Source organism: Saimiri boliviensis, chromosome 17 (assembly GCF_048565385.1).
Source record: "Saimiri boliviensis isolate mSaiBol1 chromosome 17, mSaiBol1.pri, whole genome shotgun sequence".
NCBI classification, from domain to species: Eukaryota; Metazoa; Chordata; class Mammalia; order Primates; family Cebidae; genus Saimiri; species Saimiri boliviensis.
In genome coordinates, this window is record NC_133465.1 from 8,471,383 (window position 1) to 8,495,133 (window position 23,751).

The 23,751-nt window shown below is 54.4% G+C and overlaps 2 protein-coding genes and 1 long non-coding RNA gene across 4 annotated transcripts in view; 1 reads left to right on the plus strand and 2 right to left on the minus strand.

Moving 5' to 3' along the window:
• Positions 1–13,874, minus strand: ALOX12B (arachidonate 12-lipoxygenase, 12R type). The gene is made up of 15 exons (XM_010339812.3): positions 13,356–13,874; positions 12,087–12,291; positions 8,855–8,936; positions 8,635–8,727; positions 8,409–8,531; positions 8,004–8,107; positions 7,540–7,712; positions 7,203–7,346; positions 5,175–5,378; positions 4,873–4,959; positions 4,396–4,565; positions 3,818–3,939; positions 1,741–1,841; positions 1,211–1,381; positions 1–1,012 (listed from the first exon to the last, which is right to left on the minus strand). The coding sequence occupies exons 1-15, from the start codon at positions 13,500–13,502 to the stop codon at positions 833–835; spliced, it is 2,106 nt and encodes a 701-aa protein (XP_010338114.1). The 5' UTR covers positions 13,503–13,874; the 3' UTR covers positions 1–832.
• Positions 7,269–23,751, plus strand: part of LOC101049678 (uncharacterized) — an 18,685-nt gene continuing 2,202 nt past the window's right edge. Inside the window, exons 1-3 of one of the 2 annotated variants that reach the window (XR_745038.3) lie at positions 7,269–7,331; positions 20,005–20,133; positions 20,543–21,084. This is a non-coding gene — a long non-coding RNA (uncharacterized LOC101049678). Of the gene's footprint in view, positions 7,332–20,004; positions 20,134–20,542; positions 21,085–23,751 lie in introns of those variants that run through there. The other variant, XR_012514533.1, reaches the window with a different exon arrangement.
• The window catches only part of ALOXE3 (arachidonate epidermal lipoxygenase 3), a 26,451-nt gene continuing 23,777 nt past the window's right edge, over positions 21,078–23,751 (minus strand). Inside the window, exon 16 of the mRNA XM_003929205.4 lies at positions 21,078–21,956. Coding sequence (XP_003929254.3) covers positions 21,777–21,956 — 180 coding nt within the window. The 3' untranslated portion in view covers positions 21,078–21,776. The remainder of the gene's footprint in view (positions 21,957–23,751) is intronic.

Here is a 23,751-nt window from a genome sequence, read left to right on the forward strand (position 1 = left end):
GGTGGTCAGCAATGAAACCAAGGACACTATAAGCAAGGCCCAGCTGTGGGTGGCTGGGGCCTCAGCTTCTAGAAGAGTGGGTACAATGGCTACTAGGAGGGCACACTTAGCTTAGCAGGCTGAGCTCCTAGGTGGCAGGGCTTGCAGCCACTAGGTTGCCAGTGGGTGTGGTTTGGGGTGATGTGGATTCCTAGTAGGTGGAGCTTAGCGTGGTCTGGGTTCAGAGTGAGCCGGGCTTGGGGTGGTCTGTGTTTCTTGTGGCCCACAGACTTTTGTCTAGGTGGGGTGGTTTATGTCTCAAGTTGGATGGTTCTGGAGTGGTCCAGGACCCCTAGGTGGGCTGGAACTGGGTGGACTAAGTCTCCAGGTAGGGAGAGTTAAAATAGAACAGAATCGCTGTGGGCTGAAAATGCAGCCTGCGGAGGTCCCAGCCTTTCGTTCTGACTGCCTGGACACCTACCCAGAGGAGGCCCCGCAAGAGAGCATCGCCGCTTTCTAGAGTCACCTGGCCCAGATCTCTCGGGATGTCCTGGAGTGGAGCCGGGGCCTGGCACTGCCCTACTCCTACCTGGACCCCGCAACCGCGGAGAACGGGCGGTGAGAGCACCCTGCGGCGCCAGCCCTGCCGCCAGCGCTCCAGTAACTTGCCGTCCGCACTCACAGAGAGACCCAGGGGAAGGAAAGATTTTTTTTGTTTTGTGGGATTTTTTTTTTTGTATGTTTTTTGTTTCTGTTTTTGTTTTTTGGGGGTGTTTTGGTTTTTTCGTTTTTTGTAGTTATTTGGAAAATAGGAGGGCACAGAATGGGGAGAGGCGAGACGGGAAGGGCAATCCTAAATGGAAATGCTGTTCTCAATCAGCACCGGGTCCAGGTAGTAGTAGGGGATGGGGAGGCACTTGTTGCGCTGGCGGATGGCGTGGGAGATCTGGTTCAGACGCTGGCGGAACGCCTCTATGCTCCTCCGCGGGGCCTCCTCCACGAAGTGGATGTCCGGGAAGTGGCCCAGGGGGCGCTGCGGGCAGAGTTCGGCAGCTGGGACCAGGGCCGGCCCCCACCCCCTCCTCCTGCTGGTGGCCCTGGTCCCTCCACCCTTTGGCTTCAGTGGCCTCTCTGTGCTCCCCCCTTGACCCCCTCCCCAGTTAACCTGCCCCCTCCCTCCCCAGCTCCTGGTCCCCGCCCTGTGCTCAGAGTCCCCCACCCCATCTCGCACCCTGTCATCAGGCTCCCGGCTGAGGGTCCAGAGCACCAGCAGCGTGATGCACGTCGTCTTCACATCCGGCAACGTGTCCAAGAAGGTCTCCAGAGTGGTCAGCCCCTTCGCTTGCATCGGTGGATTCCGCATAGATGCTGGGAAGTTGGGCATCCAGGCGGTGAACTCCATCTGGAGATAGGGCAGAGGCGCGGGTCTGGGTGGAAGAGCACCCCCCGGAGTTTCCTTCTGCCAGGCCCTCACCACCCGCCCTCCCGTCGCTGCCTCGGACTCCCTGCCCTTGGCGTTGAGGCTGGGCTGGGTTGATTAGACTGGGGCTGGGGCTGCGTGTGGGGCTGGGGTTTCCTTGAGATGAGGCCAGGGGCTGGGGCTGAGAGTTGCGTCTGAGGCTCGGTTTCCGTTGGCACTGGAGTTGAAGCTGCGACTCGGGCTGAGACAAGTTGAAGCTGGACTAGTTGGGTCTGAGATTGGAGCACGGACTAGGAGGTCGGGATCTGGGGCTGGGCCTGCGCTGGTGAGAGCAACGGTACCTGGCCTGTGTTGACAGCAGCGTGCTTAGCAGAGCAGGTGTAGATGACTATGGTGATATATCGGATCAGCTCAGGCACGGTTCGCAAGCACGTGGGGAAGCCTGACAGGCAGGGGAAAGGGCGCAGGCCGCGTCAGTCCTGCTCTGGCCCTGGCTGCCCGGCAGAGGGCGCCACCATGCCCCACTCTCCCCGTTTTGCAAAAGCTCCAAGCTGCGGCATCCCTACCCTCATCCTGCCTGGGTGACACTCCTGTGGCTGCAACCCCATTGCCCCTAATCCAGATCAGAAGGCTGTGGACGGAGGGTGGCAGGCCCTGGCCAGAAGTCCTCCAGGGCTGCTCCTGGCCCCTGCCTAACGTGTGGCCCTCAGATCTCTCTTCCAGTTTCCCTGGGGGTGCCTCTCTGGTCCAAGGTCAGGGGCTATTGGGAGAGGCAAGAGGCTTTTTTTTTTTTTTTCTTTTTCTTTTTTTTGAGATGGAGTTCGCTCTTGTTACCCAGGCTGGAGTGCAATGGCACGATCTCGGCTCACCACAACCTCCACCTCCTGGGTTCAGGCAATTCTCCGAGGCAGGAGGCTTTCTTCCGTTGCTCGGTTCCTTCGGAAGAGTCCTGCCCTGAATCAATCCAGCCCACCCATCACTGCCTTCGGGACTCTGCCCAGTCCAGATGGATTTCTCCATCTCACCCCTCTTCCCTACCAAGCTGCTGGTTTCTCTTTCCTGTTGCCCCGTGTGAACCTCAGGTTGCTTCTCTTTCCCATTGTACTGTGTGTCCTGGTTGCCATGGTGATCTCAGGTTCCAAAAGTCACATACATTCAAACCAGACCCATCATCTTCCTCCCTAAGTTCGCCTCCTTTCAGCCCCCCGGCTCAACAGATGACATACATCACTTAGCCAGCTGCAAAAGCCCAAAACCCGGAGTCGCCCTCGGCCCCTCCCTCCCCTCACCTGCCCCTCACCACCAAACCCAAATCGTCACCCAGTCCCATCATTTCTAGCCCTGGAATTCACTCTGGTGTCCCCACAAGTCCTTGTCCTAGTGAGGTCCCCAGTCTTCCCTCCTGGACACCATAACAGCTTCCCTGTTTGCTGGCTGCCAGTGCAGTCTGATAGTCTGGCATACAAGTCTGATCTCCTTGTAAAACCCTCGATGGCTCCCTCTGGCCCTTAACCAAGCCTGGCCACTGCTCGCAGCCTCAGCCTTAGCCCATTGGGAACCTCCTCCCCTCCCACCCTAAGCTCCAGTTGCAGAGACCCCGACTGCAGTAAGCAGCTCTCAGAACTCCCTATGCTCTCCAGGTTTCTTGACTTTCCATGTGCTGCTCCCATGCAGAATTCTCCATCCCCATCCTCTGTCCTCTCAAGGTTAGCCTCTCATCCTGCAGATCTTAGCTAGATGTTAGCCAAGAAGTGAGATCTCAGCTAGATCTTAGCTTGCTCCTCCTGCCCTGTCTTTTCTCCACTACCCCATCCCAAGATGGGTCAGTCACCTTCCCTGGGCTTCCCCACAACTTACTTTAGGGAAATACCTGCCACCCTAGACTGTGAACTCCTTGAGGGCAGGCATCTTCACCACCTGTCCTGTTCCCTTTTCCTCCTCGGTAATCGGCACAGTGTTGGGTTGTGGAGGCTCACTGGATATTTGCTGGATGTGTACCCAGGCAGCGGGACCTCATCCCTCTCCTGGAGCTGCCAGCTCCCCCCTGCCAGCTGCCCCTGCCAGCTCCCTGGCCTCCCACCCTTTCCTGTTGGAGCTCACACCTCATTTCACCATCCACAAAGATTTGTTTCTGAGGTGGGGCTGGGATCCCTCCAGGTCTCTGTGGAGATGACCCACAGCCCTTAATCTCAGACAGGGACCCATGGCCAGCCGTGTTTCCTTCCCCACCCTCTCTAAAGTGCCACTGCCTCAGAGGCCAGAGAAGAGCCCTGCCAAAATCCCAGGGCAGCAATTTGGTCTCCTTTAGTCCACAGTAAAATATGTTCTGATCCAGCCCAGGAGAGTCCTAGCCGACCTCCCTGGGGGCAGCCCCTCAGCCCCAGCTCCCCCTGGTTGCCCATATGCCCAGGCCCATACCTGAGCTCTCACGCCCTAGAAGGCACTCCTTAAATATCTCCTGCACCCAGGACTGCAATTCTGGGTCACCCTCCACGGCTGCATCACACGGGTAATAATAGGTGATCATCTCTGTCACATACCTGACCAGGGGACAGGGCCTCAGTTTGGATCCTCCCCTCCCACTCCTCAGCCAGGCTTCTCCCACCTCCCCCCAGGGTGTCCTGGCCTCGGTGGGCCCCAGAGCTGCCCCAGGCCTGTGGGAAGGCAAGTCCTGTGGGGCAGAAGTGGAGAGGGTGGCTTGGCAAGGCCAGAACGCACCCAGGGCACTCCCTTATAAGGGCTGGGCAAAGCCTACAGGCAGCTCAGATCCCAGAAGGGGTCTGGGCAGCAGAGGTGGGCTGGGGACCCAAGCAACTAAGGGGACTGCTGGGCTGAGGGTGCAGGTGTAATGGACACATAGACCCCAGGCCCCTTCCCCAAGGACAAGCCTATGGATGACACCAGACCCGTACTTAGGTCCCCAGAAGCTCCCTACACCCTCTCCAACACCCCAGGGCGTCCACCCTGAGAGCCACCCACTGGTGTCCCGAGCTCACCTCTCCAATGCGTTCCACACTGCCAAGCTGTCATCGCGGTAGTAATATCCAGGCAGGTCCTGGACCCCACGCTCCACAAAGTCATTGGGGAGGTAGAGGCTGTCATAGGTGAGCTCCGACAGAGCTCGCACCATCACCCCAGCAAAGCCCTCCACTCCCAGAGACATGCCCTGTGAGGGAGGAGGCAGATACTGGCGTCGGACAGGCATCCCTGAAACGCCCCTCAGGTCCTCTATGATCCCAATAAGTGCCCCTTCACCCCCAAGCCAGCCAACCCCACCTCTAGGAATTCTGCTCTGGGACAGCACCCCAGCCCTGTCCTGCTCCTTTCTAGACAGGAGAGCCCACTTCATCCAGTTCCCTCCCTCCATGTCCCCTCGCAATGACCGAAAGGCAAGTGAAAAGTCCTGGTGTTTGTCCATCTGCAAAGGCCAGAGGAAAGCAAGTGTCTCGTTGGGGGTGGGGGCGGAGTCTTACCTTAGCAGACAGCCCTCCCTCATTGAGGAGAACAGCCCGGCCAATGCTGTTGATCTGGACAGTGTATCGGGTATGGGGGATGAGGAGCTGTGGGAAGGACCAGGAGGATGAAGAGAGAGGGCTGCAGCGGCACCCAAAGGAGCTGAGCACCCCACTTCCGCAACATCAGACCTGCTCACTCTGGGAAGTCCCCACGCCAAGCCCTCTCTGACTAGAGTCTGACTGCTCAGTGGGCTGGGAGCCTTTCTGAGGCCAGGTGAGGGCCGTGATGCCTGGGGGGGCCCCTCCCCCCAAGCCCATACCTTGTAGAGGGGGTGGCACATGGGCAGGTTCCTCAGCATGGCCAGGCCGAAGGCCTCGGCAATGAGGTGGGTCTCCAGCAGGTGGGCGATGGCCTCGTGGCTGTAGAACTCCGCATAGCGCACCCACGTCTTGGCCAGTAGCCAGTCCCACTCAGAATCGCTGGGCAGGAAGATGGGGCAATCCGGCCCAGGGGTTTGGCTGAGCTAGTGGTGATGAAAGAGGGAGAGTTAGGTGAGGGCAGGACCCACACACAGAAAGGCCCCACTGCAGGGAGGAGGCAGAATTGAGTCTGAGAAGGTGAAAACCCTCCCACACTCCAGTCCCACTGGTCCCCTGAGTACCCCTGGCCCTTTCTTCCCTCCCCACATTTGATCTTGCTGTTCCCTCTGCCTGACTTCAGTACCTTCCCCTTGTCCTGGTCTCTACCTGGCAGCTCTCACTTATTCTTCCAGAACCATCTCACAAGCTGCCTCCTCTGGCAAGCCTTCCTTACTCCAACCCCACCTCCACCAAACTCAGGTGTGCAGGTTGCGCACTGCACAAGGGTTCCCAGCCCCTCAAGGGGCAGGCAGATCACTGAAATCAGCCTCCACTCTTACGCTAAGGAACCAGGACCATCAGGCTCTGGGGCTCTAGCCCATCCACCCAGAGGGAGCCTCTTTCTAACTTATATATGACCCTTGGGGGACCCCTGGGAAGGAAACACCTAGTTCCTTCCTCTGCCAGACCAGATTCCCAAGGCAGCAGCTAGGTCTAATTAGCTCAGTATTTTCAGTATGGACCCGGCCGCCTTCAGGGATTGGTTTTCCAAGTGGATGAATGGATGAAGTCAAAGAGACGAGCACACTCCACAGACACACATACGTGCTCACACTCACAGATGCACACACATAGGGCATACAAGTGCAGCCAGCCCTCCATATCCGTGGGCTCCACACTGTGGATTCCACCACAATACACGGAAAATACTCCTGGGAAATAAACTGTCTCTACTGAACATGTGCAGAGTTTTTCCCCTAAACAACACAGTATGACAACTACACATAGCATTTACATTGTATTATATTGGGTACTATGAGTAATCTAGAGAGGATTTATTTTATTTTATTTTATTTTATATTGAGACAGAATCTCATTCCGTTGTCCAGGCTGAAGCGCAGTGGCATAACTTCAGCTAACTGCAACCTCGGCCTCCGAGGTTCAAACGATTCTCCTGCCTTAGCCTTCCGAATAGCTGAGAACACAGGCACTCCCCACTACCCTGGCTAATTTTTGTAGTTTTAGTAAAGATAGCGTTTCCCCATGTTGGCCAGGTCTCGAACTCCTGACCTCAAGTAATCCGCCTACCTCAGCCTCCCAAAGTGCTGGGATTAACAGGCATGAGCCTCCGCACCCGGCCTAGAGAGGATTTAAAATACACAAGCGGGCCGGTGGAGGTGGCTCATGCCTGTAGTCCCAGCACCTTGGGAGGCTGAGGTGGGAGCATCGTTTGAACCCAGGAGTGCAAGATGGAAGAAAGCATAGCGCTCCTTGTGTACACGCAGCAGCAAGAGCTCACCCAGCTCCGCTGAGCATCGGACCTTGTACTTCTGCACCTGAGGGGACCAAGATAGCAAGCAGGTGAGAGGCGGGAAACTGCCAAGGCGGTCCTTGCACCTTGCAAGGTGCATCTACGCGTAAGCCTATTCGGACACGCAAACCTGATCTGCTGCCAGCCCACACCGGGCTTTTCTACGAATTAGCAAAAGGTGCCCGGGTTGGGCGCAGTGGCTCACGCCCTGTAACCCCAACACACAAGATGTGTGTACGTTATACGTAAATACTGGAACATTTTATCTAAGAAACTTGAGCATCTGCAGATTTTGGCATGGCGGGGGTGGGGGGGCGGTCCTGGAACCCATCTCTCAAGGAAACCGAGAGACGGCTGAATACACACAGTTCCACACGCCCACATAAGCGCGCGCACACTCGGAGGAACATTCGCGCACACAGAGGCTCAGCGGCAGCGCCGCCTGCGGCCCAGGCACCTGGATGGCGATGGGCATCATCTTGCACTCGGGCCCGAAGTGCAGCAGGCAGAGGGGGGCGCAGTTGTGCTGCTTCCGGCCGCTGAGCTCGACGGTGGGGAAGCCCTCCAAGATGCGGTAGTCGGCCAGGTAAATGTTCCCCTTCTGGAGGGGAGCCGCGGTGGGTGGCTAGTAGGCACCCGCGCGGGGCGCCCAGGGGCAGGGGTGGGACGGGAAAGCGGGGTGCTGGTTGCAGGTGTGGCTGGGACTGGCGCAGGCGCCGGAGGTGGGGTGGGACCCGGATGCCCGCGAGGGAGGCCGGAAGGCGGGCCGGGGTCTCCGCCCGAGAGGGCCTCACCTCCAGCTCCGCTTGCAAGCACGTTCCCTCGCCCAGGAACGGGGCCACCATGTCGTCTGTGACGGGGAACTTGTCTGGGATCCGCGTGCAGCGGCGGATCAGGCCTGGGTTGACGCCGTTGAGGTACTGGTACCCAAAGAAGGTGTCCTCGGCCCAGTGCTCTGCCACGTACTCTGTGGGGACGGAACGAGGGCGTCACAAGGCAGCCCGGCGCCCCTCGGGGTCGGAGGGCCATGGGACAGAAGAAGAGCACGGGCACCGAGAGGACTCGGGGAGGAAAACGATAATCTCCCAGCCTCGCGCTGAGCGGCCAGAGGAGCCCGGGGCGACGTTTTCCCAGAAGCCGCCAGAGGGCGCGCGCGCCTCGCTGCTCTTGCGTCCCACTGCTCGACGTAGGGGGCCTGCCTAGCACGCCCGAGACCACCTGGCTCCCCCTGCTCGATCCGGGACGCCCCATTCCATACCGGCGACGACAGACTTCTTGCCAGGGAAAATTTTCTTAATATCCTTCAGTCTCTTCCACGAATGTTTGCAGTCCAACAGGCCGCGGACTTTGAAAGCCAGTGCCCTAGGAGATGGGATTCCAGGGAGAGGCTGTCACCCAAGGGCCAGCTGGGGCTAGTGGCAGGGCCGCCCCACCCACTTAGGTCTCTGGGCCGCAGGGTCTGTGGCTCAAAGTCTCTGGTTCCCAGGTCTCAAGATCTTTGCATCTCTAGGTCTCTGGGATCATGTCTTGGGTTTTCTGGGTCTGCATGTCAGGCCCCTCTGCCTTTCTGGCCATTCCAACCTCTGGGACTGTCTTGGAGGCCACCACGGTGGTGGGAGAGGGACAGTCCTGGCAGGAGCCCTTGTCACTCACACAGACTCACATGGGCCCCAAGCGGGTGAAGAAGGAGGCTGTCTTGAGGAAGGAGTAGCGGAGATTTAAGTTTAGGAACTTGGTGGCCTTAAAGTTGATAAGAATCGGAAATCCTGGAATATAGCCATTCCACCTGTGGGGAGAAGCGCATAGCAGCTGGGATCCAGGGGGCGGGGAGGAGGCAGGTGCCCAGGGAGAAGCCGTGGGAGGGGCCCAGCACAGCTTCAGGTCCTTACTCTGGCCGGTTCGGGTTGCGATGCCTTCGGACCGGAGGACGGTAACTGGGAATGTGCACATAGTTGGGCAGGCCAGGAACAAAGACTCGCCAGCTGCAAGGGAAGCCGAGATGTGCCCCTGATGCCCGTGCACCACCCCAGGGTACAGGGCCAGAGCCATCACTGCCCCCACCTCCCTGGACCCCTGCAGGGCCCCAGACTCTGCCACCCGCCCCCTCACTGGTAGAAGTCCTGCTTGGCTCTGATCTCCTCTCGTCTGTGCTCCAGGAGGATGGGGAGTGAGTCGTCTGCCGTTGTCTTTCCTGTAGGGAGACCAAGGAGGCGACTCAAGGGCTGACCCCTGCCCCAAGTGAGAACATTCGGTATTTGATTTTCTGGTTTGCCTTGTTTCACTTAAGATAATGACCTCCAGTTCCATCCATTTTGCTGCAAATGACATGATTTCATTTTTTCATGACTAAATAGTATTTCATTGCATATATATGCCACCTTTTCTTTGTCCAGTCATCCATTAGGGCACTTAGAGTCATTCTGTATTTTTGCTAGTGTGAATAGTGCTGTGATAAGTGAGGCATCTTTTTGATATATTGATTTCTTTTCCTTTGGGTAGATACCACTGAAATATTAATAACTGACAGTTGTTTAGCACTTACTAGGTCCCAGGTACTTGGTAGACAGTTCACTTTTTATTAATCTAGGCCTAAGAAACACCCCTGGCACCAACAGTTTCAGCTAAAGGACTGTATCACCATGCCCATTGTACAAGGAGAAACAGTCGTATTATGTGGGGAAAAGGCTGGATTTGTCCCGCAGCAGGCTGCTCCTGACCACCAACAGTTGTTAAGCCTTTTAAAACTCCCTTCAGGGGCTGGGCGCGGTGGCCCATGCCTGTAATCCCAGCACTTTGGGAGGCTGAGGCGGTGGATCACGAGGTCAAGAGATCAAGACCATCCTGGTCAACAAGGTGAAACTCCGTCTCTACTAAAAATACAAAAATTAGCTGGGCATGGTGGTGCGTGCCTGTAATCCCAGCTACTCAGGAGGCTGAGGCAGGAGAATTGCTTGAACCCAGGAGGCGGAGGTTGTGGTGAGTCGAGATCCTGCCATTGCACTCCAGCCTGGGTAACAAGAGCAAAACTCCATCTCAAAAAAAAAAAAACTCCCTTCAGGCCAGGTGCGGTGGCTCATGCCTGTAATCCCAGCCCTTTGGAAGACTGAAGTGGGTGGATAATGAGGTCAGGAGTTCAAGACCAGCCCGATCAACATGGTGACACCCCATCTCTACTAAAAATACAAAAATTAGCCGGGCGTGGTGGCATGTGCCTGTAATCCCAGCTACTCAGGAGGCTGAGGCAGGAGAATCACATCAATCTGGGAGGTGGAGGTTGCAGTGAGCTGAGATCGCACCACTGCACTCCAGTCTGGGGGACAGAACAAGACTGTGTCTCAAAAAAAGAGAAAAGAAAAGGAAGGAAAAACTCCGTTCAGATGTCATCTCATTGGATTCTCATATCCACCCTATGAAGCCGGTTCTGTTGTGAGCTCCGTTTCACAGATGAGGGCACCAAGGCTTAGGAGAATTTGCAAGTGTGCCCCGATGTCCAGCTAGTCGGTGGAAAAGCTGAGACCCACATCCAGATCCGTCTTTCTCCAGCACCCTGGCTGGTGGTTCCCCAGGCTGGCCCGTGCTGCCACTGCAGCCCATCATTTCCTATCAAGGCCCTCACCTCACCCTCCTCCACCTCTCCCTCCTCCACCTGCCTCAGCTCACATTGTATTCTGGATGAACAGTGTTCTCCGGAGTTGTGAAACCCAGAGACCCAGCTCCTTTCAATCCCCAGGGCGGGAACCTCACTCCTTCAAGGGTGACTCAAGTCTCCCTGTCCTCCTGTTGCATGGCAACGGCTCACCCAACCCCATTCCTCCCTGGCCACCAGCATCAATCACCCTGCCTGTCCCCTCTTCCACGTCACCCAGACCTGTCACTGTGGGAAGGTGCTCAGTGTCTCCAGCAAGCCCCTCCCCTTGGCATGCCCACTGTCTCCCAGGCTTTCCTTGCCTCTCCTTTCCCCAGCTCAGGCCCTGATCCCCACTCCAGCACAGGGCAATGAGAAATGGAAGAGAGGTCGTCAGCTGCAGGGAGGACGGGGCTTCCGGCCCCGGGTGTCCTCAGCTCTGCTTTCCCTCCCATCCGCCTCAAAGGAAGCCAGCAGACACTCAAGTGGTAGAACTGGGAGATAACAGAGGACAGGCCTCCAAGTCCCATGCAGTACTACAAATTAGGAAGCTGACCCCAGACCCCCCCACACAAGGGTCTCTGGCAGGGGTGGGTGCAAGGAGCTCAGCCACTCAGCTCCTGTTCTCTCCCATGGGAACAACCAAGCAACTGGAAAAACCACTGGGCAGCCTTAGCCAGCCACGACCTTGGAGAAACCCTGACAGTTTCTCTGAATAATAGGGCCTCTATTGGATAGAGCGTTACTGGGTTAAGGGGGGTCTTTTGAAGTAACAGTGCATCCTGTTAGAGAAATAAGGTGTCCTGTTGGGATAATAGGGAATCCTTTGGAGCAATAGAACATCCCATCAGTCTGAAAATGCTCGGTTAGAAAACCAGGGCTCATGCCTGTAATCCCAGCACTTTAAGGCCAAGGCAGGTAGATCACCTGAGATCAGGAGTTCAAGACCAGCCTGGCCAACATGGTGAAACCTGTCTCTACTAAAAATACAAAAATTATCCAGGTGTGGTGGCACGTGCCTGGAGTCCCAGCTCCTCGGGAGGCTGAGGCAGGATAATCACTTGAACCTGGGAGGCGGAGATTGCAGTGAGCTGAGATCATACCGTTGCACTCCAGCCTGGGCAACAAGAGCAAAACTCCGTCTCAAAAAAAAAAAAGAAAACCAGGGCATCATAATTATAAGACCACAGTACCATGGAGACCTGTGGACCTCAAAGGGCTTCTAAATGGTGTAGCAAGGTGCCAGTTGGAATAATGGGGCATCCTGTTATAGTAACAGAATCATCCTGGAGTAACAGGGAGTCTTTTTGGAGTGCATATAGTTGGCATCATGAATAGGCCTCCTGTGAGAATCCTGAGCCTCTCCCTAGCATCACAAGGGGTCTTTTTAGAGTGGCTGGGCATCTTGTAGGAGTCTGGGAGGACTGGAGAAGTAGCAGGGAGTGCACTCTGGGAATGCTGTCTTCTGCTGGATGGGGATGCTGACGGTAGCTGCCAGGCCTCAGCCACCTCAGTTCTTCCAGTGCGCAGCCCCAGGCTGAGTCCAGAGCAGCAGCACTGACTCAGGGAAATGTGTGAGCGTGGCAAGAGAGCCCAGAGTCCCTGGTGGGGCATGCCCCCTGCTGGCTTGCTGGAAAGCCGGGTGCCATGCCCAGGTAGCAGGCTGGAGTGAGGGGCCTCATGGCCACGGGATGGAGCAGGGTGATGAGCGCTTACCTGTGGCCTCCCGGAGTGACAGGGTCTCGTAGCCATCCATCCACTGGTAGGCAGGGAAGTGGTAGATACGGCCGTCGGGGGCACAGATCTGCACGTAGTTGCAGTACCAAGGGTCTTTGGGGAAGAAGGAATAGCGCTCTTTGTGCAGGCGGATGATGATGAGTTCCCCCAGATCCTGCGGGCACTGCACGGTGTACTGGTCCACCTAGGCAGGATGCAGGGCTGGCTGAGTGGGCAGGTTTCTACCTGGCTCCCAGGCTGCCCACCCTGCTGGCCCCTCACCCAAGCCCTGCTCATGCTGCACAATGCTCACCTCCCTGGCTTGATGGAGAGGCAGGATATTGACCTGATTGTTGATCTTCCTTCTGACTCCTTCGGCTTGGGGGTCTCCTGCTGGGTCCCTCTAACCAAAGCCGCCTGTGTAGGACTCCAGCCCCTCCCTCTCTCCATCCCCAGCTCCTGTCTTCTCCCATCCCCTCTCCAGCCACCCGAGGTTGCAGGAACCCTTCAGACCCCTGGGAACTTGGCTACCACGCTACAGTTTTTGAGTGGGGAGAGTTGGCGGTCCAGCCAGCCCCTTCTCCCATTCATCAGTGAAGATGCAGATATTCAGAATGGCCACATAGATAGAGTGATCTATTAAGGTCACATAGCAGCAGGTGGTTGGGCCTGACTCAAAATCAGGTCTGAGGACCTACAGAGCGTGCCTTCCGTGAGACAGGCTGGTTTGATGCCATTTCAAGTCACAGTTGTGATGCAACTGAACTTAGGAAGAGTGAGTAAGAATGGAAGAGAGACGGATGGGTGGGGGGGAAGAGAAGAAAAGGGAGGAGAGCGAAAGCAGGTGGAGAGGATTGAGAGGGAGGGATACAGGATGGGCAGAGACAGGGAGAGAGGGCTGAGGGAGAGGGAGAGAAGAAATGGACGAGGAGGGAGGTGAGAAATGGCCGAAAGGGATAGTGACGAGGGAGCAGGATGGAAAAGCATGGCGCAGAGACCTGGGACGTGTGCGAGGGGCTGGGAGCCAGCTCTGGGCAAGGCATCTAGAGCCACCCTGGGAGCCCACTACCTTCAGAGCTCTGCCTCTGCTCTCCAGCCTCTTCTGGCCAACCTCAGCTCACCTGGCTCCCCCTGTGCACCTCCATCCCTCTCAGGCCCGCTGCACACACACGCACACACGCACGCACACGCACGGACGCATGCACACACACACATGCACGCACACACACACGCACGCACACACACAGACGCATGCACGCTCGCACTTACCGCCCCAGTTGCAAAGTCTCTCCCAAAGTGGTTCAACGGCTGCTTATGGCTCTCTCCTTGGGTCCCCACAATGGTCAGTGAGATGGAGTCCCGTGTTCCTGACAGGAAATCGGTGCCTGTGGCCACCTTGACTTTGTAGGTGGCCATGGCTGATCTTCAGGAGGCAAGAGGGACAGTCAGTCCTGGACACCGTGGAGGGGCCACACAGAGACCCAAGGCAGGCAAGGGAATCCAGGCACAGAGTGGAGTGGACAGGGCCAGCCTCCAAGGTAGAGTGGTGAGGTGGCGAGTTGGGGTGACTGGGCCTGCCAGCCAAATCCTGGAAAAGCTGCTGCCCTTGGCGGCCGGGGTGCGTGCTGGGAAGGCCCAGGCGGGGCCCAGCTGGTGGCAAGTGAGCAGGTTTCTGGGCTCTGAGCCCTCTGGGAGCTGGCAGGGAGGAAAAGCAGGCAGGGCACTGGGCCTGCCTCTGAAAGGGCGGATGGAAGACGCCGTGGATGAAGGCGCCTTCAGGGTGGGGGAGCCAGTCCAGCCTGAGCCAGGGCCCCAGGGAAGTTTGGGGGAAGGGGCAGGGTGGGGCCCCCAGATCTTTATCAGACTAATAAGCTCTTTCCTCCTGCCAGTCCCCATTGACTGCAGTGCCAGGAACCCCTGCTAAGCAGGGCCCTGGGCACTGTGACCTGCATTGGTTCTGAGGCTCTTGGTGGGCGGGGGAGAGAAAAGGGGAGGGGCACTAACTTGCTGCACAGCCGGCCGACTGCCTGGCCATTCCTGCTGGGAATGGGGCAGGTAGTAGCGGCAGTGAGAAAGCTGGCCCATCCTTCTGCCCCAGGGCCCAGAGTCTGTGACAGGAAGGGTGGGAGGTGTTGAAGCTAGGGCTCTGGGACCACATGGGTGCAGAGAGACCTGGAGACACTGTGGGCAGGAATGATCAGGGTAGGAGGAGGTGATCTGTTGCTTCCTGCAGGGCCAGATCCACTGGGGAGGGATTGGAGTTGGAGACAAAAGAAAATAAAAAATTAGAAGACAGAGTGAAATCTGGGGCATAAGAATTAAGTTAAATAGCTAGGTGCGGTGTCTCACGCCTGTAATCCCAGCACTTTGGGATGCCAAGGCGGGCGGATCACGAGGTCAAGAGATCAAGACCATCCTGATCAACATGGTGAAACCCTGTCTCTACTAAAAATACAAAAATTAGCCAGGCATGATGGTATGTGCCTGTAGTCCTAGCTATTCAGGAGGCTGAGGCAGGAGAATCACTTGAACTCAGGAGGCAGAGGTTGCAGTGAGCTGAAATTGTGCCACTCCACTCCAGCCTGGGTAAGAGAGTGAGACTCCATCTCAAAAAAAAAAAAAAAAAAAAAAATTAAGTTAAATAATGGATCAATATGATCAATATTTTGTGGTATAATCATAAACTAGAATTCTACGCAGGAATTAAAAAAAAAAAAGGTCAGGCACGTGGCTCACACCTGTTATCCCAGCACTTTGGGAGGCCAAAGTGGGCGGATCACAAGGTCACGAGATCGAGACCATGGTGAAACCCCGTCTCTACTAAAAAATACCAAAATTAGCTGGGCGTGGTGGCGCGCACCTGTGGTCCCAGCTACTCAGGAGGCTGAGGCAGGAGAATTGCTTGAACCCGGGAGGCAGAAGTTGCAGTGAGCCAAGATTGCGCCACTGCACTCTAGCCTGGCACCTGGCAACAGAGCAAGACTCTGTCTCAAAACAAAAAAGAAAAAAAAAAAAGGAACTGCAATGCAGGTGAATCTCACAAAGATTATACTGAGTGAAAAGACCCAGACATTAAAGAGGACACGTTCTGTTATTCCATTGATAGGAACTTCCAGAACCAGCAAAACTGAGCCATCTTTAGACAAGCTCCACTGGCGAGTATCTGGCAGAGGGAAGCCATACAGGCTGCTGGAAGTGTTCTTATCTTGATCTGAGGGGCTTATAGGGCACTTAATTTTATAAAGTACATATCCTCACTTCCCTCCCCAAAAAAGAATGAAGCTAGGAAGAGGGCCAGAGTCAGGGCTGGGCTCCAGTGGAACTGAGTTTGCTGGGAACCAGGTCATTCATTCCCTCCCTCCCTCCCGCAGATGTGTAGTGAGCATGGTGCCCAGCGTTCTAGGCACTGCAGACACAGAGAAGAAATGAAACGTACATGGAGCTTACCGAATACAGTAGCTGGGAAAGAAGTGAAGGCAACAGTAAACGATAATTTGTTCACTACAATTTTGGATACTAAGTGCCCTGTAGAAAATAAGCCTGGAGTCGGTGGGAGGTTGGGATTGGGAACTAGTTTCTGAAAGAATCACAGAAGCCAGAGAGCCTTGGGAAAGGGAGAAGGTTTTAGGAGAAAGACGAGGAGCAATGATGAGAGAGGGCCAGAGATATACTTTCCAAAGATAGGATTTGGGACCCAGGGAGAGTGAGGAGGCAGGCATGTTCCTATTCCCTTTTTCTGGTCCTGCCCTCTTTCCTTCTGCCTCCCAGGGGCAGTTTCTGTCAACCAGGAAGCACAACCCTGGTTTCCTCCCTGGTGGCATGCTTCCATCACCATCGAAGGAAGGTCACTCAGTGCCTGGGCCAAGTTAAGGCCAGAGGGGGCTGGGACTGTGAAATGAAGAAAAAGTTCCAGTACGTTCCTGATTGGATGTGGAATGGGGTTAAGACTGCAATTCAGGTTGTTTAGGGACATGGATGTGGCCGGAGTCGGGGATTGACATGATCTTTTTCCAGACCTAAATCTGTTCATATCACCCTCTATGCCACCTCCTCCCACCCCTGATCAAGCCTGGCAGTGGCTCCTCTGCCTTCGGGACAGTGACACCATCCCCTCCCGTGGTCCCCAAGGTCTGCCTGATTGGCGTCACCCCTCACATTCGCCTTTGCTGTCTTCTGTCTGGGACCACGTGCCTTTCGTTCATTCATTAGCAGACACTGGCTGAGCCCCTACTGTGTGTTGAGCACTGTGTCAGGTCCTGGAAATACAATGTGACCAAAGCAAACCCCCGCACTCATGGAGCTTGCCTTGAAGTGGGGAAACAGACATTACCTAATAACCAAATACATTAAATAACATATTAAATAGTGATATGTGTTGAAGAGAAAAAAGAAACAGGGAAAGACAAAAGAAAAGGAGGGCCAGGCGCGGTGGCTCATGCCTGTAATCCCAGCACTTTGGGAGGCCGAGGTGGGCAGATCACCTGAGGTCCAGAGTTCGAGACTAGCCTGGCTAACTTGGAGAAACCCCATCCCTACTAAAAATACAAAATTACCTGGTGTGGTGGCACATGCCTGTAATCCCAGCTATTTGGGAGGCTGAGGCAGGAGAATCACTTGAACCTGGGAGGCAGAGGTTTTAGTGAGCTAAGATCTCGCCACTGCACTCCAGCCTGGGCAACAAGAGTGAAAATTTGTCTCAAAAACAAACAAACAAACAAAAAGAGGAGCAAATTGTAGATATAGAGTGGCCAGGGAAGGGCTCCTGGGAAAGGGGACTTTTGAGTAAAGACCTGAAGGAAGTGAAGTCAGCTCCTTGCCACCCAGGGCCTTGACACATGCTGTTCCCTCTCTACCTCTCCAACTTGTCATGTTTCTTCTTCTTCCTGACCTTAGCTCAATAATTGCTTTTTTGAGGAAGGCCAAATTTCGCTATACATGGCTCTCACAGCACTGTAGCTAACATCTTTGATGTCTGTTTTCCCTAATAAATTAGGCTGTCCATAACTGTTTTTCGTTTTGTCCCCATCTCCTGGTGTCGTACTTGGTACCTGGGAGACGCTGGAAACAGAGTTGAATGGTTTAGTGATAACGACAAGGTCAGGGCTGGGGATTGAATCGATGATGGCTTTGGAGTTATGGTGAAGATCCAAGGAGAGCTGGCTTGGGCTAAAAGTGAGAGAAGGGGCAAGGGGTGGTGTGGGGGACAGGAAGGGGTTGGGTGGGGAGGGAGGGAGGAGAGGAGAGAAGGCTGAGGATGAGGGTCATGCCCAGCCCTGGGTGGCAGACAAAAGCAGTCCATCTGGATCTCCATCCTGGGCTCTCCCTCCTCAACCACCTTGATGACTCTTGGAGGATGCTGGGAGCCCGAGGATGCAAATCTTAAGATGCAAATTCCATGCAAATTATCCCAGCCTCCTGCTTTCTAGTCTTTCCCCTTTGCCCTGTGTCCCCAGGGGGCTGCTGAGGCTTGGTGAGAAGCAGGGCGGTGGAGTGGGCAAACCGAGTCACAGCCCACTACCAAGAGGTGTCCCCTGTCCAAATCCCAGGGTGACCCTGGGTTTGCTTAGGGCTCCAGTCTGGAGTGGGAATTAGGTTCCTGAGGGAGATGGACATAAAGGCAGGGATGCTGAGGATGTGAATGTGGCTGGGGTGGGGACAGAAATGGGATGAGGCATGAGGATATAAATGGGGCACTCCCCAGCTATGACCAAAACGTAGACGCATGACTCTTGGTAGGTGCTCATTGGGCTGAAGAACTGGTTTTCCTGGACCAGGGGAGGGACCCAGCGAGCAGGAGAGGTTCCTGGGAAGGATTCACACTTGCTGCGGTGGCTCACTAGGGTCCACCCACATAGGAAGCTGAGTTCTCACTGCCGGGGCAGCCCCCATTCCTGCCCCCATCCCAAGCCCTGCAAGGCAAGGAGCCACTAACTCCTGGGACCCACTCTCCTAAGACAAAAAATCAAATCAGGCCATTCCCCTGCTTAAAGTTCACCAGAGCTTAAAATGATGTTGTCCTTAGAAACAAATCCAAGGGCTGGGCGTGGTGGCTCACGCCTGTAATCTGAGCACTTTGGGAAGCCAAGGCAGGTGGATCACAAGGTCGGGAGTTTGAGACCAGCCTGACCAACATAGTGAAACCCCATCTCAACTAACAATACAAAAATTGGCCAGGTGTGGTGGCTAATGCCTGTAACCTCAGCTAGTCAGGAGGCTGAGGCAGGAGAATCACTTGAACTCAGGAGGTGGAGATTGCAGTGAGCCAAGAGATCGCACCACTGCACTCCAGCCTGAACAGTAGAGTGAGACTCTGTCTCAAAACAAACAAATAAACAAGAAACAAATCCAAGGACTTATCATGGCTATAGGACCACGCATGCCCCGACACATGTTTCCAGACACTCTGGCCTCCTCTTTGTACCCAGAACACGTGTCCTTCAGGATCCTTGCATTTGCACCCACTGGGCTGGTAACACCCTTCCCCCAAGCTGTTCAAGCTGTTTCACGAGTGGTTTTGTTTGTTTGTTTGTTTGTTTTGAGACTGTCTCACTCTGTTGCCCAGGCTGCAGCCTCCACCTCTCTGGCTCAAGCGATCCTCCCACCTCGCCCTGTAACTGGGACCACAGGCGTACTCCGCCTGGCTCATTTTTTGTATCTTTCGGTAGAGATGGGATTTTGCCATGTTGCCGGGGCTGGTCTCAAACTCCTGAGCTCAAGTGATTTGCCCATCTCAGCCTCCCAAACTGCTGATTGCAGGCCTGAGCCACTGTGGCCAACACGAAGAATGTATTGTTCATATCACCCAGTGTCACCTCCTCAGAGTCCCTCCCTGACCACCCTCATGTTTCCCTACCCTCCGCCCTCCATCATGCTATACTGCCATTGGTTGTCTCTCCAGCGACACTTGCCACCGCCTGAAAGGATCTTTATCCGTTTATTGATGCATGTATTGTGTCTCTCCACCACCCGTAAACTCTAAGAAAGGAGTTGTGCCTGGGGAGCTCACAGCTGCTTCCCCAAAATCTAGAACAGCTTCTAGTGAGACAAGAGCCCTGAAGCAAAGTGATCCTAGGAAGGGGCTTCTCAGGTCTTCCCACTCCTGGATCTGGCTGGGGAAGGAGGCTGGTGTGCTTCGCGTTGGACCAGGTGGCCTTTCAGACTGACCGAAAAGCCGTGGAGGGCAGAGTGCAAGCTGTGGGGCACTCCCGACCTCACAGGGCTCCAGCAGCTTGACGTGAGCCTCCTCCCCATGTCCTGTCCCCAGAGTCAGCGCAGGGCGACCTAAGCAGGTGTGTCTGCCCAATAAATCTCTCTTCAAGCTGCCTTTCTGGGAAACCAGATTCCAGGGATCCGCCCTGGTCCCTCCCTCTCCGGCTTGGGGGCATTTTTTTAGGATAGGTATGCCTTCTAATGCTATCTCTGTGGAGGCCCTAGGAGTGTTCATCCTCTTGGGGGACAGGGTGCCTGAGTATGCCCAGGCCCTTTTTGCTGCTGCTTCCAAGCTGGGTATCAAAGGGGCCTGCATTGTGCACCCAGCCTCAGTCTCACCCCTGGTGGACACAACTGGTGATTTGGGATAAGTCCTTAGGTTGCAGTCTGCACATGAGATATCCCCAGACACACCTCTTTATGCGCAATGATATGAGGATCCTCTTCTCCCATGATCACAGGTGCAGAAAGTGAAAATCCAACAGCCAAAGGCAGCCTGACCCACCACACACACAAGGAGCAAAGGGAGAAGGGGTTTGGTTGAACAGGGAGAGATTCTTGGGCTGGGATGTGGTGGGACAGTTGACTGCCCCAGAATTTCAATATACCAGGGCTTTGGGATGGCAGTTGAGTTAGGGAGCAAATGCGGTTAGGTACAGGGCTCTTTGTGCAGCTGCGATTGTACTGCAGGCACGTGGTGTTTTCTTAGATGATGGCAGCCCCAGCCAGGGCAGCCTGTGGATCCCCACTGAGCGCAGGAACGAACATTGACCATGGTCTGCACCGGGACTGAGACGCACTGCAGCCCGACAGAGCCTCCAGCCACATGAAGCTCTGGGTGAGTCACTGGTTATGCTGATGCTAAGCCACCTGACTCCCTGCCACTGACCCCACAGGGATGGGGAGAGCCGTTGCCCTGTCATTCCCAGATCTCCCTGTGATCTGACCAGAGAGAGGCCATGACTGGGATTGGGTCAGGCACAGAATTTGACTCAGGTGGCAGAGGAAGGAAGGAAGGTGGGCTGGATCTGAGGTCTGGGGAAGCAGAAAACTCGCATGCTGGGTGGCTGTGGATTGAGAAGACCGGGAAGACTGACTTGAGGGCTGCACAGGTCTCTATGTTTAAGGACTGTGGGGCTGAAAATCAGACACCCCAGATTACCAGCCATGTGGTCAGGATCGACTATACCACAGTAACAACCCCCAAATTCCAGTGGCTTCACCTGACAAGTTTATTTCTTGCTCAGTCCATGGCTGGCCCAGGCAGTGGGGGCCTCTTCTCCAGTCCCTTGGACACATCAGCAAGTGCCATCGCAACACGTGCTTCCAGAAGGGAGAGGCAGAGAGAAGGAAATCAGGGGTCTCTGTACCGGCCTGGAGATGACCCGCATCCCTTCTGCTCCCACCCAGCCGAAATTCATCTCGTGACTCCACCCATCCACAAGAGGGCCAGAGGCTGAGTCTTCCAAGTCCAGGAGGAGAGCTGGATTTTGGTGGCAACACTAACAATTACCCAGACTCTGAGGCTTTACAAAATACTTACTATTCCACTTCTTAGTCCTCTGAATCCAGACTTTCCTTCACCTCCTGATGACGCTCTCTGGGAGGTGAAGGCAGGAATACATGGCTTGACTGAACAGTGGGTTGAGCCAGGACCCTTCTGTCCCCAGAGTGGATAATCCATGGATTCCTGTCTCCAGAACAGACGACCCACGGATCCATTGCTGCCCCCGCACTGCACCCCTCCCACCCTCACCCACTCCTACACACACACACACATCAAAGCAGCCAAATATTTTGGTTTTTATTGAATTCACTGGGCTCAAGGACAAAAAGAAAAAAAAAAAATGGAATGACAGTGGAGTAGAACAAAAGCTTGAGAAAGATCCATCCCCACAAACGCCCCAGGCCAAGGAACCTGTCTCTAAGAATAGCTGTGAGAGGTCCAGGCCAGCTGCATTCCGATTCTTCCCCTCCCCTTAAAGGTGCTGGGGACAAAGGGAAACACACGTCTGACTCAGGCACACAGCCTTTCTGTGCTTCCTGGATTTTCAGCCGGGTTGACTGGCCCTAGGCTTGCAGGAAAGGGAAGGTAAAAAGGCAGGGTAGGAGAAGGAGTTTGAGGATGCGGGAGGATGAAGGAGAAAGGCTCAGAAACCCAAGCTGGGCATTCCAAAAGGCTGGAACAAGAGGCTGCCCAAAATAGAGCAAGAAGTGAAGCAGTTCCTTCCTTTCGGAGGGGCTACTGTGCATCGGACTTTAGTCAATGGCTCATAACCGTGGACGCTGCTGTCCTGGCCTCTCACAGCTGAGGGTGCAGTTTGTATGATGTCAGAGCCATCTTGGCTGCAAAGGTCCCCACGTGCAGACGAGAAGGTTCAGGCGAACTGAGAACAGGGAGGATGGAAGGGTCTGGAGGACAGTAAGGAACTGTTCCTCCTCATGCTTGTACCTTTCTTCTTGGGTGGTATTTGGGGGTGGTTAGATGGAGACGCTGTTCTCGATGAGGGGAGGGTCCAGGTAGGTGTAGGGCAGCTCAAGGCCCTGGTTCCGCTCCCGGATGTCCCTCGAGATCTGGGCCAGGCGGCTCTGGAAGGCGGCAATGCTTCGCCTTGGGGCCTCCTCTGTGAAGTGCTCATCCGGGTAGGTGCCCAGGGGCCTCTGGGAGGAAATCGGGCAAGAGATCAGGATGACATTCAGGATGGGTTGGAGAATAATGAAGGACCACATGTAACAGCAAATACCGTCAAGTTGCAGCCATTGTAAACACCTGCCCTTCAAACCAGGGCCCCAAACTACCACTCCACACATCCTGACACAAACGGCCCCCCGGCACCCAAACCCCAAACAGAGTAGGGGACACCATGTGACTTAGGAGCCAGACAACCCAAATTCAGTGCTGCCTCTGCTGACAAGCCTCTGCCTGTTACTTCAACTCTCAGACGCAATTCCTGCATCTGAAAATGGATAAGTTGAACTAGAAAAAATGTTTTTTGAGGCAGGGTCTCACTCCGTTGCCCAGGCTGGCTGGAGTGGTGGTGCGATCATAGCCACTACAGCCTCGAACTCCTGAGCTCAAGTGATCCTCCCACCTTGGCCTCCCAAAGCACTAGGATTACAGGTGTGAGCCACTGACGCCTGGCCTACAAAACCTTTAAAAGTCCCTTTCATACCTGATCCAACTGCTCTGTGAACTAAAAGAATACAATCACATTTCTCATACAGCTGAGATCAACATAAACACCGTCCAGCAAATATACCAAGAATATACCTACCATCTCACAATTTCTCAAAATTCAACTCCTGAAAACAACCAGCATCCTGGTCTGAGGCATCTTCACAATCAACCATGGTGATGAACTTTCACCAACACTATCACCGTCATCCCACACTGCCACACTTTATAGCTTGGGCAACCACAATCAAGAAATATCACAGTGAACTCCAGTCACTGCTATCCTGTGTACAGGACTGTCTCTGCCCCACAATCACATCGTGCAACCAGCTCATCACAGCAATGCAGAGGCCCAGCCTCCTAACCAGGACACACTTCCCACTTAATAGAACCTTCATATAATGTAACTGTTGCCAATACTACTGATCTTTAACAAATTCCTTTTCTTGTTTTATTGCGTTGGTGAAGGCCTCTAAATCAATGTTACATAGCAGCAGTAACAGTGGGCATTATTTTCCTTTCTCTGACTTTAATGAATAGACATCTATGGTCTCACCATAAATACAGTGTTTTCTGAACTACTTTTTTTTTTTTTTTTTTGAGATGGAGTCTCACTCCGTCACCGAGGCTGGGGTACAATGATGTGTTCTTTGCTCACTGCAACCTGTGCCTCCCAGGTTCAAGTGATTCTCCTGCCTCAGCTTCCCGAGTAGCTGGGATTATAGGCAGCTGCCACCACGCCTGGCAGCTTTATGTATTTTTAGTAGAGATGGGGTTTCACCATGTTGGCCAGGCTGGTCTCGAACTCCCTCAGGTGATCCACCTGCCTTGGCCTCCCAAAGTGCTGGGATTACAGGCATGAGCCACCGTGTACAGCCTAAAGGACACTTCTAATCAAAGCTCGTTAAGGAGGTTTCATTTTACACTGAGTATTTATTAGTAATAGCTGTTCACATTCATCAAATGCTTTTAAAGCATAGTGAGATAATTATATGGTATGTCTCTTTATTGACATAATGAATTATATTGCTAGATTTCATAAGGTTGAACCAACCTTTCATTCCTAGAATAAATTAGACTTTGTCATGGTGTATTATTGTTTCATTATTCACTATTGGCCTTCATTGGCTGCTATATTTTTCAGATTGTCGTAGCTAAGTGGAATGAGGTTACTTTTTTTTTTTTTTTTTTGAGACAGGGTCTCACTCTGTCTGTCACCCAGGCAGAAGTGCAGTGATGGAATCACTGCTCATAGCAGCCTTGAACTCCCAAGTTTAAGCA

Bases quoted from the DNA above. Each gene is read 5' to 3' on its own strand.
- ALOX12B (XM_010339812.3), bottom strand. From the start codon at position 13,502: ATGGCCACCTACAAAGTCAAGGTGGCCACAGGCACCGATTTCCTGTCA. The intron at 7,713-8,003 runs GTATGGAATGGG...CCGTCCCCACAG, and splicing joins CAAGAAGTCTGTCGTCGCCG to AGTACGTGGCAGAGCACTGG. The intron at 1,842-3,817 runs GTATGGGCCTGG...CCTGCCTGTCAG, and splicing joins TCTAGGGCGTGAGAGCTCAG to GCTTCCCCACGTGCTTGCGA.